Source organism: Strongylocentrotus purpuratus, unplaced genomic scaffold (assembly GCF_000002235.5).
Source record: "Strongylocentrotus purpuratus isolate Spur 01 unplaced genomic scaffold, Spur_5.0 spur5_scaffold_13, whole genome shotgun sequence".
In the NCBI taxonomy this organism is placed as follows: domain Eukaryota; kingdom Metazoa; phylum Echinodermata; class Echinoidea; order Camarodonta; family Strongylocentrotidae; genus Strongylocentrotus; species Strongylocentrotus purpuratus.
The window spans coordinates 36,825,424-36,842,557 of record NW_022145598.1 but is presented as its reverse complement, the minus strand read 5'-3'; the positions used below and the strand labels follow the sequence as shown (position 1 = coordinate 36,842,557).

Sequence of the window (17,134 nt, the reverse complement as noted above, 5' to 3'; positions counted from 1 at the left end):
GTTTTTCTATCTTTACTTGTTTTTAGTATATTTAAGAAACATTTTATGTAAATCTTATTATATTTGGGAATAACCTTGATAGGCCATTGGCCTCTGTTTCTCCCACCACGTTATGATTTCAATTAAAGATGTTTCATTTAAATGATAATTAATGTATATATGCATATAAGTTTTACTTGTGTTATTTTTCTTTAAATCAGATGTGGAAATAAAACTTGAACTTGAACAAGCTGTTTCAAAACTAATGTAGTCTGGATTAAAAAAAAATTATTACCACAGAGCTCTTGACTGCTAAGATGCATTAGTCTTAAAGAGAAGGTTGAGTTCTGGGAAGAAGTAAGAATAAATTTGTGAGCGTTATCATTGTTATTATGCAAGGGTGGAAGAACATCAGATTAAACATGTTCCCTGAAAAGCTTGGCTCTTCAAATGCCTTCATATTCTAAATACGACATGAAACATCGTAAAAATTGGGGGTAGGTTTTTTTCGCCATGTGCTCGTGTAGTCCAATATACATCATTCTGTGTACAGTGTTTGTAACTTTGCCAAGATTTGGCCAAATTTCTTATCATTTTGATGATTCCAGAACCTTGCAATACACACAAATACTTATATACTAACTAAGAGGATCAACCTTTTCTGATAGATTCCACACCGATTTTTTCACAATGCAATCACATGCCAAGAACTCAACTTTATCTTTAAATTGATCAAAATTGTGATTTAAATTATTTTAATGATTTGCTCCAAACAAAAGTTACATTTCTGTAGAAAACAATCAAAGATATTCCTTGTTTCTTCAGCCTCAGGGTGGGGGTTTGTTTGTAGGGGGGTGCTTTATCTGCACACCTATGACTAGAAATAAAGAAACAAAATCTTGTCTAAGTATCATTCCAACCTGAAATGGATCGGTTACAATCAATTCAACACTAATTTCGTATTTTAGTCATTAGTTTCCCTTAATAATACAATTAGTACAATGATGTTGGCAAAATGGCGGTAATGTATTACATAGAAAATATGTATACACATGGCACAGTTTCACAGAAGTGCATATATGGGACACATAACTGAATGAATATCTTGGGTATTCATGTTTGTTGTTTATTGGTATTAATGCAATTAAGATTGACAAACCTCTTCTTGATATTAAATTACAGCATCAGCTTAGGAGATTTGGTTTTCATCTTCTTTCAAGAAGGACAAGAGAACTTCATGGTATACAGTCTAGAACCAACCCTCTATTTCTTACACACTGAATCACTTAGTGCTCTAGGCCTCAGGGCTACAGGACAGGCTGCATCCAAGTTGTAAGATTGCTTTTTTTTCACTTTCTCTTTCTCTCTCACTCTCTCTGCCTCTCTGTCTCTCCCTCTCTCTGTCTCTCACTCTCTGGATCACTCTCTCTGTCTCTTTCTCTTTCTCTCTCACTCACTCTCTGTCTCACTCTCTCTCTGTCTCTTTCTCTCTCCCTCTCTCTCTCTCTCACTCTCTCTCTCTGTCTCACTCTCTCTCTTTGTCTCTCTCTCCCTTTCACTCTTTCAGTCTGTCTCTATATCTCCTCCCCCTCTCTCTCTTCATCTTCCTACTGTTAAACAAAAATGATCATATACAGTAGGCTTGCGGGTAGACCATGTGTGTGTGTGAGAGAGAGAGAGAGAGAGGGGGATTGAGGAGTCCTAAAAAGGAATCTTAGTAATCTTTCTTGAGGGTGTGTAGTCCTGAAAAGGACTGTTATAAATGAACATGATCTTGATAATGATGATGATGATGCTGTAATACTGATGATGATGATGATGATGATGATGATGATGATGACGACGATGACGACGACGACGACGACGACGACGACGACGACGATGATGAATTCCAAAACTGCAATAATGCTAAAACAATATGACTGTCCAAATGATAAAGATAGACTTGAAAAGAACTCGCTGGAAATTTGGAAATATATTGATCAAAATTTGTCAATAGAAGATTTAAAATTGCATTAAACTGTGCACTTGTTTTCAGTAATCTACACTCGTAATTGTTTCTTTTCTTTCCTTATTGATTATTATGCAGCAGTTGGATCATAGCTCGCATTACTGATAAGGAGTACTGCCAGGCCAAGAAGGTAAGTATCGAAATTGATTCATGGTATTTTAATCATTCCATTTTAATCGACGTCCTCTCTGTTTGAGATATACTTATGTTGAAGTGAAAGCTTTTTTGCTAATAGACCGTCATAAAAAATACAAGGTGTGGTGATTATATTATTTTTTTGAAAATTAAAACACAATAATGTATTGGAAAAAGTCTAAGATATTTAGTCTTTATACATTACCAATCAGTTCTGAGATTTCAGTATATCTTATCATTGTTGTTAAAGGTAAATAATAGCTCAACTATCAGACCAAATAATGAACTGATATGATACATTTTATATTTATGTTCATAACTCCTCAATAGTTGTAATGTGTAGGACACTAAATTTGTGTCCGCTAAATGGAGTTAAATTGGGAAGGAGTGTGGAAATTCCCCATTCATGGGCCCATGCCTATGTAGTACTCTATGCCATTCAACATGATGTATATTTATCTCTGGCCTAACTGACAAATGTATGAAGAGTCCCTGCCACAGGGAAAGAAATCCATATTGGATTGTCCCTTACTGACTCAATGTCTCTAACTGCGTCATTTGATTGTTTCATTATTAATGATAATAATAATAATATTTAATTTTTATCAAGCGCTTAATACAAATGTCTCTAAGCGCTTTACAAATATACTATTACCCCGGTCATTGGATTCAGTGCTTGCCCGCACACACTGTGTGCACAATCTTCCAGCCTGGCGTTACTTGACGCTCACAAGCTGTTTGACCAACAATGACGGCCGCATCCTACCGGGTACCCATTTGACACCTGGGTGGAGAGTAGCAAGTGCAGGTTAATATCTTGCCAAAGGATATTAGTGCCGTGTCGGGATTCGAACCCTCGACCTTCGCATCTCCAGTCCAGTCAAGCGCCTTAAACCACTCGACCACGAATGTCTGAACCTGTGTCATTTGATTGTTTCATTATTAATGTCTGAACCGGTGTCATTTGATTGTTTCATTAATCACAGGCGCAGAATAGATTCAAGGTCCAAGTGGGTACAAAGTTCTACCGAGTCAAGGCAATACGCTATGATCCAAAAGTTGAGCACATCCTCCGCAAGTGAGTTCATTACCTTGTCAAGACAATACGCTATGATCCAAAAGTTGAGCACATCCTCCGCAAGTGAGTTCATTACCTTGTCAAGACAATACGCTATGATCCAAAAGTTGAGCACGTCCTCCGCAAGTGAGTTCATTACCTTGTCAAGACAATACGCTATGATCCAAAAGTTGAGCACGTCCTCCGCAAGTGAGTTCATTACCTTGTCAAGACAATACGCCATGATCCAAAAGTTGAGCACGTCCTCCGCAAGTCAGTTCATTACCGTGTCAAGGCAATACGCTATGATCCAAAAGTTGAGCACGTCCTCCGCAAGTGAGTTCATTACCTTGTCAAGACAATACGCAATGATCCAAAAGTTGAGCACGTCCTCCGCAAGTGAGTTCATTACCGTGTCAAGGCAATACGCTATGATCCAAAAGTTGAGCACGTCCTCCGCAAGTGAGTTCATTACCTTGTCAAGACGATACGCTATGATCCAAAAGTTGAGCACGTCCTCCGCAAGTGAGTTCATTACCGTGTCCAGGCAATACGCTATGATCCAAAAGTTGAGCACATCCTCCGCAAGTGAGTTCATTACCTTGTCAAGACAATACGCTATGATCCAAAAGTTGAGCACGTCCTCCGCAAGTGAGTTCATTACCTTGTCAAGACAATACGCCATGATCCAAAAGTTGAGCACATCCTCCGCAAGTCAGTTCATTACCGTGTCAAGGCAATACGCTATGATCCAAAAGTTGAGCACGTCCTCCGCAAGTGAGTTCATTACCTTGTCAAGGCAATACGCTATGATCCAAAAGTTGAGCACGTCCTCCGCAAGTGAGTTCATTACCTTGTCAAGACGATACGCCATGATCCAAAAGTTGAGCACGTCCTCCGCAAGTGAGTTCATTACCTGTTCAAGACGATACGCCATGATCCAAAAGTTGAGCACGTCCTCCGCAAGTGAGTTCATTACCTTGTCAAGACGATACGCCATGATCCAAAAGTTGAGCACGTCCTCCGCAAGTGAGTTCATTACCGTGTCAAGGCAATACACTATGATCCAAAAGTTGAGCACGTCCTCCGCAAGTGAGTTCATTACCGTGTCAAGGCAATACGCCATGATCCAAAAGTTGAGCACGTCCTCCGCAAGTGAGTTCATTACCGTGTCAAGGCAATACGCTATGATCCAAAAGTTGAGCACGTCCTCCGCAAGTGAGTTCATTACCTGTTCAAGACGATACGCTATGATCCAAAAGTTGAGCACGTCCTCCGCAAGTGAGTTCATTACCGTGTCAAGGCAATACGCTATGATCCAAAAGTTGAGCACGTCCTCCGCAAGTGAGTTCATTACCGTGTCAAGGCAATACGCTATGATCCAAAAGTTGAGCACGTCCTCCGCAAGTGAGTTCATTACCGTGTCAAGGCAATACGCTATGATCCAAAAGTTGAGCACGTCCTCCGCAAGTGAGTTCATTACCTGTTCAAGACGATACGCTTTGTATTTCCTTTTTATTCTGTCTCTATTCTAAACGGTTTATCTTTATTTTCCACACCAAACACACAGTTAGAGAGATAACAATATTTCTCTCAGTAAATTCTACATTTGGTATGAAAAACAGAAGATTTTAAAGTAGAAAGTTTTTGAATGACAACACAGCTTTTGTGTTTGCATTTTTCCTTACCGTTTATTTCAGAGAAAATACCCTTTATCAGCAAGTTTTGAAGGTTTGTCAATGAACATTGAAAGAACTGCTTACTTGCTTGTCATGCACCTACAGATATATAATGCTCCTCTTTTATTAATGTTGTTTTAACACAATAGATACATGTGCAAAGAGTCCACACATGGTAGAGGTATTTTGCTATAAAAAAACTAAATTCATCCCCAAGACAATTGTATGTAGACTATGAAGGAATTCTTACATACATATATGTAAATCAGATGAAATCATATTCATATGCTTTTGATCCTCAGGATTAGTCAAAATTTATTGGTTTTGGGGGTTTCTTAAAGTTCAATGAATATATTTTATATTGTTGTCGGCAACTTTTAATTGTACTTAAGATGTGAATATTGTCTGCACTTCATGTGGCTCAAATAAACTGCTTAAAATTGGTATAAATAGGAATTGGCAGTAATGTGAAAGGTATTATGCTGTAACATATTTGCTGAAAGCAAATTCTATACCTAAGAGAAACGATTCATCTGGAGTATAAACCTATTTAACAAGGGTTGTGACTATTGTCTATGTACATTGTACCTGTTCACTTCAATGTACGAGTATTAATCTAGATACTTCTGTATACTGTATCTGTGTATTACCCAAAGAGATGCTTGTAATATATCCTCTTTGTACGATGCAAATGTGTAAAATGCTGCATTAATATGTTTGTTAATATTTCAAAATTGTATTTGATAGACGAGACACTGGTGTATTTTAATGCCTTATTACCGTGTGAGTCAAAAAAAGTTTACACCTAGAAAATTACTAATTTGTTAAAAATCATCTATGAACAGTAAATTATTATACATCTTATAAAACAGTGTTGTATCCCAAATCATTTGGTATCATTTTTGTGTGGTATGTGTTCTCGCTTGAATGAACAGGAGGCATTGTTTGCGAGAGTGCAAAAATCGACTTGCGTCAAACTGATGCCTACAGCATGTATTATGTTCGGATTACCGGAGTGAGAGAATGAATTTAATGTATCAAATGAAATGCATTGCATAATTTTTTTAATTTTTTTTTTAACAAATTTGTTTTATTTCTCCAGATGTGTGATACAAACCATGACATACAATTGAATAAAATTAACGTGTTCAATATTGATGCTTTTACATAAACATAATTAAACACAAACTTATTTGCAGTATAATATAACTTAGCAACAAAGTAAACGTATAAGTACCTAAACATAATATGTCAATTGTAAATGTTATTTACTTATATATTACAAAAAAAAACTTAAACAAATCTGGAGGTAATTTTACTGAAACAATCCTGCCCCCTCCCTGCCCCCTCCATCACACAAACATACTCACCCTCTATCACACAAACATACTCACCCACCCACTCATAAGCAAAGTCACACACACACACACACACACGCGTGCACACATGTTCGTTCATATTTGATATTCGATATTTGATATGTGTGGCATGATTAATTTTGTTAGGGATGTTATTTGGATCTGCAAAGACTGAATTAATACCCAAATCCCAATTGTTTTATTCAAACATCACACAAGCAACTTTGGCACATATCGATTTTTGTACTCTCACAAACAATGTCTCCTGTTCATCCAAGCGTGACTGAACACATACCACACAAATATGATACCAAATGATTTGGGATAAAACACGCTTTCATAAGATGTATAATCATTTACTGTTCATTGATGATTTTTTAAATAATTAGCAATTTCCTAGGTGTAAACTTTTTTTTGGACTCACACTGTATGTTGGTTTCACAAATCATTTTCCCCTATTAAGGCTACAACATAGGCTATGTTCATATAAAATTAAGTTTTATGTATTTGTTATGTCAGAAAATAGAGGTTTCTGAATGTGAACACAGTGTTTAGGATGTACATGTATAAGATGAATGTAAAGTACATTGTTAAATCATACAAATTATCTTAACAAGTAATTTTTGTCCAACGAGAATATATCATATCAACCTCATAAAGTTTATATGGCATTCCATGGGCCAAAGAGTAAGGAGTAAGAAGAAAAGAAAGAATAAAATGAAACCATGCTCAAGGAGCCCAAATTAGACTCGAGTTCCATGCGGGCCTTTTCTATGCAAACACATATCCGCGAGTCAAATAGTCTACTTAAAGTCAATTTTCAGAGTGTACCTTAACTTTCAAGAAGTAAGATTTGAAGGTCATATTTTGAATAAAAGCAACATAAAACCCTTAGCATACTGATCAATCTTTGTGTGTGTGATTGGAACACTTTAAGCATGTTGTGATCTGCTTAAGAGTCAATAAGCTGCTTGCAATTATCCATGATGAAAGCATGTACAAGGCATGTATGAAGGAGGAGTATTTGTGGTTTAGGCAAAGAGGAATTTACGTTCTTCGGACATTAAATATCTTCTTTACAAATTATTTAACCAAAACAATCAAAGTATGTGTTCATTTCTTGTCAAAACACATATGGGTTTTTGTATAAGAAACATTCAAATAAGATGCATTATTAAGTAATTGCATTTGTAGATGTCATGACTCTTAGCGGGATGTGTATGAAAAAGGGTTGCTTTAAGTAGGTCATGTTGCCTTTTTTCAGAAACAAAGGAAGAGTGAGTGAATGAAAACTAATGTAATTGGAGCATTTAATTAGAAACTGATTTTGATATTGATGTATGTATACTGTGCAATAGAAGATAAATCAATGATTTAGTTATAAACTGATATGTTTGAAGTCTTGATATTTTACTTGATGCATTGTTGTTCATTTAAAGTAGAAAAGGAGATATTGAGTATAAATGTACATCAATTATACTACCAGGTTATACATATTAAAGTTTTTTCTCCAGATGGACTGAATCAAGTGTGTGTGATTATGTTCATATTTAACCCACTGTGTACTCGCTATGACGTATAGGTGGGCTCTTTGATAACAAGGTTTGAGGTAAATAATTGGTTGAAACTAAGATTTTCTAAAAATCATGAGTTTGATACAAAACAAAATGACCAATGACTACAAGATTCCTTACTTCTATGATCTTATTTATTTTGTTCTGGGTTATATCAATCTCTTTTATGAAAGCTGCCCCTTTCAAAATAGATTATTATTATTAGTAGTAGTAATACAAACATTGGACACTATTTATATTTAAGATTTTCAAATAATAATAATTATAATAGTATATAAGATATGTATGGCTCAACAAGGCGCAGCTTGTGTAAAAGATGAAATACATGATAAATATATACAAATAACAAATAACTGCTGTCGGTAGAGAATAAATTTTTCATTAATATTTATACAATATTGGATGGCTTTGAATGTGATACAAGAATATCTTGCTCAAGCTATGACAATATTGGATGAGTTGAAGACAAGTCTAATAATGTCTTAGCGAGAACAATATATTCTTTTATAACACGAAAACAAAGCCATACAATATTATTATATTATTATTATTATCTATATTAGTCTGACTAGCAAAATATCAAAATTTGACTCAGTAAATATGGCTTTGTTTTCGTGTGATATCAATATGATATTGAAATCGATAGTTGAAGTTCCCGGATGACTTAGCAATAAGAAAACAATATTGGTCAGTCATCCAGGTACTGCGCTAAAGATATTGAATACACTGATTTATTGTACCACTTGGAACCCTTATATAGATAATAATATATAATGATAATAATAATATTAAATTTATAATTTTGATTAGACACAAAGCGCATACAAGTAAAGGCATTAATCCTCATTACCAGGTCACTCTGAGAGGACCTAAAGCCATTGACCGTCTGGTTGCTTACTTACAAGCATGTATGCCTTCTTAGTCAGGTAAAATAACCACCACCAACCACCACCACTTACAAGCAGAAAGAGACAACATTATCTTACGAAGCTTACATTAATTACATACCGAGAGGAACAAAATAGAAAAGTGTTTTCAGACACTTTTTGAAAACTGAGAGTAAGGCAATTCTTAAGTACATGGGGTAAGGAGTTCCAGGTCTTTGGAGCAATAACATAAGAGTATCTATCACCTCTCTGGTTAGTGTTTACTGGTTCGAGAGACGGTAAGTGTTTTACTACTGGCTGATCGTGTATATACATGGATGTGTGCAAACGGAATAGATCACCTAGCTATGCTGGGGCCTGGTTATTGAAACACTTGAAAGTGTATAATATGATTATTAACGTGTAGCCAGTGAAGATCAGTGATGAGAGGGGAGACGTGGACAATTTTTTGTTTACAATGAATGATCGAGCCATGCTGCTTTGTTTTGGAGGAGGTGAAGGGAGTTAAGATCTTCAAGCGATAAATCATGGAGTAGCGAATTACAATAATCTAGACGAGACAAAACGAGAGATTTTTACAAATACATGAGAAGAAACGTTATGAACTTCCTTATTCTACTGTTTTCTATTCGATGGCCCTTTTTGGAGCACTTCTTTATTACTTCTAAATTCCTTCAATGGATTCAATGGGAACTCGCTCGTAGTAATTGATATCAGTCGAGATACGAACAAGGTTGACCACCCATCAGGATTGCCATAGCAACCAATGTTGCTATCATTCCAAGGAGGAGCATCGCAAAGGGGATGTAGGAAGACAAATCTGTGGATATTGGAAAAGATAAAATATGGTAGAACAATTGGATGTGGATTAGATATATTCACATACGTATCCATGGGAACAGGGAATGACCCCCCTGCCCCTCCTCCTCATCACCCCCCTCCCCCTTCCTCTCCGTCCCCTCCACCTTCTAGTAGAAATAGAAGTGAGAATCTTCTAATGGTATATTTCTAGATATTCCAATCCTTATTTTTGTCCTGTAAAGGATTATCGAAACTGGGTGTACTTAGTTATCTATGAGGAAAATGTTACAAATTCAGGTTTTTTAAATGGTTGTTAAAAAATAGTTCATACCATCAGTAACCATATCGCTGGTTGAGCGACGGATGTGAATCGGACCATTACTGATTGTCTGAGTGGACAGAAAGGACGAAGATCGACGTTTGCGGTCGGGAGGTGGAGTTTCTGAGGGGCATCCTGCGTCTCGAAACAATTGAGCCTTCGCGGCACCACAGACCTTCACTGAACAGTGAATGTACACCTGAAAAAACATATGTGATGATGCATGCATTACAATACATTTTTTGATACTATCTAAACATCCAACCACATGTGCTTTTAAAGTTTCCCTAATTTTTAAAAGGGAAGTCTACCCTGATATTAAGTTGGTTGTAATAGAAGCAGAAAAAGTGAGAGAAACAGGTCAGTGAAAGTTTTAACTAAATCTATATAAAAAAAAAGGTGCAATCAATCGAAAATAATTGGCTTCTCTGTGACGTATCTTGTGAGTGCCCTTCCATTCTGCCATGTAATGTCAGAAATCTATATTTATCTTCAGAAATTTTCAACCATATATTCGCCCTAAATAAGATTATTGCAAATATGTATTTTTAAACAACCCCTGTATGAAACATATCTATTCCATCATCAATAACTAAGAAAATAAAAGTTTACGAAGTTCTATGTATAGGGCGAAATGGAGAGGAGCTCTTATGGTACCTCACAGCGTTGCAATTAAATTTGTGTTTCACTGAAGATAACTACAATTTTGTATACCGTAACTTTCCTATTTTTAACCGGATATTGCTCAAATTTTCACTTATTTGTTTCTCTCATTTTTCTGTCGTTATCAAAACCAACTTAATATCAGGGTGGACTTCCCCTTCAAGGTGAGCAATTTTGATCAAAGAAAGACAAAAAAGGCTTTAAAGAAAGTCTTTAAAAAGATGACGCAATATGTAATATGATTCCAGGTTTCTGTATCTTTTACCATGGAGCTCAGTGAATGTGTTCAAGACTTTGCGATTCATTTACATGTAGGTAATTACTGAGCCCAAAGAGACAGGGCAGACATGACTTATCTAAGACCTAGATCCTACAGCTTATTTTTCTTCTTCCATTCTCATGAAATTGGCTAACAAAATTGTAATAAAATTAGGTGTATAAGTTCATTCCATGTAAATATTTCACCTCAGTGTAATCTCCAACAAAGGCAAATGCACTAAAAGAAAAGCCTTCTCGATTCAATCCAAGGAGACGATAGATAGCAACTGTTTCATCATCCGGGCAACTGTAGAACCAATTGAAACATGTACTCGAGTTAGCAGGAGTCATAGCCGTGGGAGAACGGCCGGAAATCATGAAATATAGTTGAAGAAGAAGAACAATATTAATCGTAGTAATAATAATGATAATAATAACAACACCAAAAATGTGTACAATTTGTACTATGATTACAACAACGATTACTATTGTTACTGCTACTACTGCTACTACCACCACTACCACTACTTCTACTAACTTTGTTTACCCATAGAAGCCTGGCTTATTTTGTTCCATCGGTTCATTGCGTCTTCGGTTTACACAAACTTTCGTGAAAAATCAAGTCATGAATCCCCAAGGGTTAGGTATAATGTTTGTGAAATGCTTCCCACCCAACGCCAAAGTGTTGCGTCTAGTTTACTAGACACTCTGAAAAACCTACATCAAATCTAAGAAAACTTGTATCTCGGCCCAGCACTTTTAATACGGGTTACATACATTCTTTTTAAAAAAAGGCTAGCGGTCAAATCCTCGTTATTGTTGAAATATTATTCATATTTGTTTGGCAATCAGTCAGGACTGAATATTTTTGCCACTAATATTCATTGTACTATTTTGTATTCTGTATCGGTATCTCAAAGAGCATCTTTGAAAACATGATTATTTGCATTAAGTTTACCTGACCATTGGGGGATATTTTCACAAAATATCGTTTAACCCGACAACATGAAGCACACGACTTTTCGTAATTTTGAGGTTACTTTTTAAGAAAGATTGTGGAACCCGACTTGAACACCCGACAGAACGAAGTAAGGCAAGAAGCCTCATCAGCATCAATGCCAATTTTCCTGAGGGCCTTCAAAGTATCATTACCCAGCAGTAAACCAGTTACCGAATAACACCTGGGTGGAGAATGGCAAATGTGGATTAATGTCTTGCCAAAAGACCTAAGCGCCGGACTTGTATTGGAAACTCTAACCCTTGGATTAAGAGTCAAGTGAATGAACCACTATCCCATCACTATATGATATATATTTCTTGAGGCTCATGAAAAGTTCTACTAACCCTGAAGAAATTAGAGAGTAATGTGGCTCTTTGTCTGAGTCTTGAGTGGTTGTCGCCCAGCAGCTGTCGATAAACATACCAACGCCTGGTACCGACTCAAGATACACACCAAAGTAGAGGTCATCTCCTTTCCCGACAACGGAGGTGGTTTCGGATTCACTTCTATCAAAAGCATTTGTCTGGAACCTTTCGAGTCTCATACTGAAGTCACCAGAGCCCTTGTCACTAAAGGACACCTCACCAAGCTGTGGTCTGAAGGACCCACTGATGACTTCCTCTTTCTTGAGGCAACATTCAACCCGAACCTGCATGTGATATTTACGGGTGATTACCGTACCATCTTCCGAACCAGGCTTGGCGTACGTAATAACGTTAGAAAAGGTAACAGTTGTGTTATCCTCCTGTAATGACAGCAAGTAAAATCAAATTAATTAATGTTACCAAAACAAAAAATGAAACCCAGTATCCTGTTTGATTTGTGTCGAAAGACTGATGTATACATTCTAATGTATAATACTTTATTTTTGAGATTTTAAGATGACGCTGAGGTTAATGTTGTATCTCTCTCTGTCCTGTAATGGCATTACTGAATATGAACATGAATCAGTAATACATGGAGTTACAGTTCGGGCGATATCACCGGTTATATCCCCAATGCTGAGTTATAGAAAGAATTACTTCTCATTACAATAATGAAGTATACCATCATGATGTAATCATATAATCACCCATACCAAAATGCTGGTGTTAACTTTTGTTGTAATCATTGGTGTCCGGAGGCTTTGGGGCAGAAGCCCCTCTCGCCCCCCCCCCCCCCCCCCCGATGAAAGGAAAGACGAATGCTCCTAAGAGACCAACGATTAATAAAGTGAATAAATTGAGAGTCGCGCACTGTCCTTCAAGACATGATAGGCAGTTTCGTTGAATTATGATCACAAGTCAGAGCGGCGACCGATCGATTTGTGGCCTGCTCAACAAAAACAAGCAGTGCCCGGGCGGCCGCCGCTCGGTGGCCGGACGAAGTTGGCTATAAACTCGCCACCCGGCCGCCGAGCAGGCTACTTTTGGGGATGTGACCATAGCTTTACTGATCATCCGGGAGACGTGACACAACGTTGTATAATGCGTATCAAATGACAAGTTCATATATATGTAAGGACAACAATATGGATAGCTTGAGATAGAATTGAAACCCAAGTTTCTCCAAACTTCAAAAACCAATTATTTATAAAGACATTTTCGAAGATTGCGCCGCAACCGCTTGGAATTTTGAATCGTCGTTTCATGACTTTTTCCCCTCAAGTCTTACGGACATTTTGATACCATTTTCGTCGAAATCGGATATACCTGTAAGGCGTTACATAACAATAAGTATGCGCATGTCATAAAAAAAAAAAAAAAAAAAAATCGCATCAAAATTTGCATAAATTATCATTATTAATTACATTAAAATAACTTTTTTGTGTTAGAAAAGAAGTTTCATATGACTAATGAGTTTCAACATTCAAAAAGAGGAGTTTGACACGTTTTCTGTAAAATGCATAAAATTAGCGCATTTTGCAAAATTAATTAGGCTAACGACAAAAATTTGCATATTCGGAAAAAAACTAATTATACCATCTTGTTCCTTTCGTAAATATCTACAAACATGCAAATTTTCGTTTTCATCGGACAATCGACGGCCGAGTGGGTGCTCAAAATAGCCCAGTACAATAAGGGTTAATGTGATGTGAAAATGGACAAAATACATTGTTAACTTCTTTGTGCATCAAATTCACTTTCTTTATTGATTTTAACATCAAGTGCCATCGTAGCGGAATAAGATGTCAAAAAACATTATCACCGTCATATGATATTTCCTAAGTTTACAAAGAGGAAAAGACACAGACACGTCAACAACACTGCGGAATCGGATGCAGAGCAGGATAGATTCCGGGACTTTGACAATCGGTACTTAAAAGAATATTTTGAATGAAAGTAGATAGAATTGCATTTATGCCAGCATGTCATGCCTGTCGCAACAAACTTCAAATTAAACATATTGAGGCTCTGCCCATGGACCCAACGCAGTTGGGCTGCGCTCTACTGGGAGCCAAACATTATGTTTAAACCCCCTCTTCAAAAATCCTGCACACGCCCATGGTATGGTAGCCATGGGATCAAGGGTGATTCATACCAGTTATCATTTAAGGAGTCTTACCTCTAAGATGGTGCCACATTCATTGTAGTCTGTAGTGAGAGTGATGATATCAGTGGTAGCGTTGATTACGCCGTTGCAGGATCGGTTATGAAAATGAACACCAGATGCGTCCCCTCGGACTAGCCGTGCATCTACGTTGACCGTCATTGAAGTACTTCCACACTCAACAGATGTAACTGGTATAAGAGAATTGTCAAGAGCAAAGAAAATGTCAATTACGTCACCCTTTTTTTATTTCATCTCAGGTGTCAGAAGCAAAAATTGCGGTAATTAGGGTGTGTATGGGTGTGCGGGTGAGAGTGTGAGTGTGTGTTCAAGCAGACGGGTTGTTCAAACATTCTGGCAAAGTCATGAACAGGAATTCGTCCAGCACAAACAAAATATTATAGATACTTACGCTTATCTTGACACATATCGCCATCAAATCCTGCTAGACATTCGCAAACGCCTTGCTCACAGCTCGCTCCATTGAGACAACGGTTATTACATTCATCTGAAAACAATTAGAGATAACAGTTGCTCTATCAAATGATGTGGCACCAGAAAGTACGAAGGTAAAGACCTTTCAGATTCTGAATGAAACGTTTATAATTTTAAAGATTACAAATGTATGATATGATTGAAAAGCAATAAACAGGTAACAACAATTTTAATCTTCCAAGGACTTTAAAATATCTTATCCTATGGCTCAATATAATGTGCACGTCCTTTACACCGAGCTCACACAACGAGAGTGATACAGCGATTTACTTAAACAGTTAGCAGTCCAGCGCATATTTGTGAATCCTGGGGTTTTTCCGGCCTTTCAGCCTTTCAAAAAAGTGTGGAGGAGGGGGGCTTAATTTGTTGCATCATGCTCCGTGTCGGGTTGGGTTTTTGGGCTACCCTAACCTGGCCCTTGGGAAACGTTTGTTAGAATGTTTGTGATATACATCCCTATATATACACAATTATAATCGTGATTAAGTTATGATAAAACATCGATAATTCTCGGTTTTGTTTTATCTGGGACGCACTGTATATAAAGAAAATTCTCTACAAAACCCAAAACATCGTCCTGATTATATTTACCTGCAGTCTAGAGAAACGTAGAGTTTGTCAACAGAAATATGAATGGAGTAACTTCACCCTTTAAATGTCCTTCTAGTGACACCCGTATCTTGGGTCGCACAACTTGTGACAATACAGATATGACTTCTTCTTTTTTTTTTACCTAAATGACAGAAGTTTCCGCTGAAGCCCTCGACGCAAACGCATTTATCCTCCTGACACGTTCCTCCATTGTGACAAGGGTCGGACGATCCACATTGAACTGTTGGAAAGAAATAAGAAACAGTTGTTGACAATGTGGTCTATCGAATATACAGTGAGAAAAAACTGGATGAGACAAACAATTAATGTGAAGCTTTAGAGCTGGACTGCACTACTTGTAGTTGTTGTTGTTGTTTGGTTTTAAGGCCCTCTATATAGTAAACAATGCCTAAGCGGTACCCTGGTCCCCTTTTTCTTATGTTAATTGAGAGCAGATTTGATGAAATAACCACCTGTCGGTAAACATTCCTTTTTCTCCTGTAATACTGCTTATTTTTTTGTGAAATTTCTACAAAGCGAACAAAATCTTGTCTACGCTTGAATCGAGACCATGGGGTGTTTCACAAAGATTCTAAGTCAAACTTAACTCTAAGATGGACTTAACAATTATGGAGAGCCATGTGTAGCCTTTTAATGAAATATATTCAAAAGCAAAAATTCAAGTCAGTATTTTAGACTTTCATAAATTCCACACCAAGAACATAAAATCTCCCATGATAATAGATAATATGAATGATTTGAATCAACATTTTACGTCTTTTAAAATAATAATAATAATACATATGATTGATAAGGCGCCAAATCCACTTGACAGTCAAATGCTCAAGGCGCAGCTTGTGCAAAAGATGAAATACATACATGATACATTTATACAAAGTGCGATAGGAAAGGTACAGACATGAAAGGTAATGGTAATCAATTATAAGCTAAATTAAACAGATATTTCTTAAGATTGTTTTTTAACACCTCAGCAGAACTGCTATTCTTAACCCATTGAGGGAGAGTATTCCATAACGAAGGCCCAGCATGAGCGAAGGTTCGTTCCCCCCACTTTGTTTTAACCCTAGGAGTAACAAGTAAGCCAGAGTTTTGAGAACGTAGCTGTCTAGAAGGAAAGTAATGCTTAATCAAGCCGATGTTATACTGCGGAGCAGAGCCATGTATACAGTGAAATAATAGCAAAATAATCTTGAAAACAACACGTTTTTCTACGGGCAACCAATGGAGTGATTTGAGGACTGGTGTGATGTGACCAGGCGCGGATCCAGGGGGGGGGGCCGAGCGGGCCTTGGCCCCCCCCCCCCGCAAAAAAAAAAAAAAAAAAAAAAAAGAGAGAAGAAGGAAAAGAAGGGAGAAAGGGAAAAAGGAGAAAAGGGGAAAGAAAGAAGAGGAAGAAGAAAAGTAAAGGGGGAAGAAGAAGGGGGGCCGAAAGGGCCTTGCCTCCCAGGCTGTTAACCCCCCCCCCCCCAATCAAAAAAAAAATAAGAGAGAAGGAAGGAAAGGGAAAGAAAAAAAAGGAAAAGAGGAGATACTGGCGTACTGATAGAGGGGGGGGGGCTTGGGGGAAATCAAATTCAAACGTGGTTTATTTCTGATTCCACAACGGTGTATTACAAATAATGCTGAAATGACATAATTTCCGAAATTTTTCCTCACTTTTTAGTAAATTATACGTTTGGATGTGTTTGTTGGAAAATAAAAAAATTCCTAAATTTACAACCAGGCAAAAAATATGATTCTTGAGATTCCTACATGTCAGGGCCCGAGGTACGGCGGG

At 37.2% G+C, this 17,134-nt stretch overlaps 4 protein-coding genes across 5 annotated transcripts in view; 2 read left to right on the top strand and 2 right to left on the bottom strand.

The window, feature by feature from the left end:
* Nucleotides 1–3,644, top strand: part of LOC100891413 (RB1-inducible coiled-coil protein 1) — a 36,932-nt gene extending 33,288 nt beyond the window's left edge. The window contains exons 18-20 of one of the 2 annotated variants that reach the window (XM_030983470.1): nucleotides 1,162–1,311; nucleotides 2,072–2,120; nucleotides 3,112–3,644. In XM_030983470.1, the coding sequence (XP_030839330.1) occupies nucleotides 1,162–1,311; nucleotides 2,072–2,120; nucleotides 3,112–3,207 (295 nt within the window). In that variant the 3' untranslated portion in view covers nucleotides 3,208–3,644. Of the gene's footprint in view, nucleotides 1–1,161; nucleotides 1,312–2,068; nucleotides 2,121–3,111 lie in introns of both variants that reach the window. The other variant, XM_030983469.1, reaches the window with a different exon arrangement.
* On the top strand, nucleotides 3,245–5,708 carry LOC115923163. Its single transcript, XM_030983471.1, has one exon. It carries the CDS (start codon nucleotides 3,299–3,301, stop codon nucleotides 4,715–4,717), a length of 1,419 nt encoding a protein of 472 aa, XP_030839331.1. The 5' UTR covers nucleotides 3,245–3,298; the 3' UTR covers nucleotides 4,718–5,708.
* Nucleotides 5,709–8,506: 2,798 nt separating this feature from the next.
* LOC115923162 (ZP domain-containing protein-like) lies at nucleotides 8,507–11,156 on the bottom strand. Its single transcript, XM_030983468.1, has 3 exons — nucleotides 10,929–11,156; nucleotides 9,813–9,999; nucleotides 8,507–9,500 (listed from the first exon to the last, which is right to left on the bottom strand). The coding sequence occupies exons 1-3, from the start codon at nucleotides 11,097–11,099 to the stop codon at nucleotides 9,394–9,396; spliced, it is 465 nt and encodes a 154-aa protein (XP_030839328.1). The 5' UTR covers nucleotides 11,100–11,156; the 3' UTR covers nucleotides 8,507–9,393.
* Nucleotides 11,157–11,757: 601 nt separating this feature from the next.
* Nucleotides 11,758–14,778, bottom strand: LOC115923300 (oncoprotein-induced transcript 3 protein-like). Its single transcript, XM_030983746.1, has 4 exons — nucleotides 14,663–14,778; nucleotides 14,266–14,441; nucleotides 12,066–12,466; nucleotides 11,758–11,902 (listed from the first exon to the last, which is right to left on the bottom strand). Exons 1-4 carry the CDS (start codon nucleotides 14,676–14,678, stop codon nucleotides 11,758–11,760), a joined length of 738 nt encoding a protein of 245 aa, XP_030839606.1. The 5' UTR covers nucleotides 14,679–14,778.
* Between the last annotated feature and the right edge of the window lie 2,356 nt (nucleotides 14,779–17,134).

Coding starts and splice junctions, on each gene's coding strand:
- LOC115923163 (XM_030983471.1), top strand. CDS start 3,299: ATGATCCAAAAGTTGAGCACGTCCTCCGCAAGTGAGTTCATTACCTTG.
- LOC115923162 (XM_030983468.1), bottom strand. CDS start 11,099: ATGATTTCCGGCCGTTCTCCCACGGCTATGACTCCTGCTAACTCGAGT. Junction 10,000..10,928: donor TTGTTGGAGATTACACTGAG/GTGAAATATTTA, acceptor ATGTTTTTTCAG/GTGTACATTCACTGTTCAGT. Junction 9,501..9,812: donor CAGCGATATGGTTACTGATG/GTATGAACTATT, acceptor CAATATCCACAG/ATTTGTCTTCCTACATCCCC.
- LOC115923300 (XM_030983746.1), bottom strand. Junction 12,467..14,265: donor AATGTGGCACCATCTTAGAG/GTAAGACTCCTT, acceptor CTGTCATTACAG/GAGGATAACACAACTGTTAC. Junction 11,903..12,065: donor TACTCTCTAATTTCTTCAGG/GTTAGTAGAACT, acceptor TTCTCCACCCAG/GTGTTATTCGGTAACTGGTT.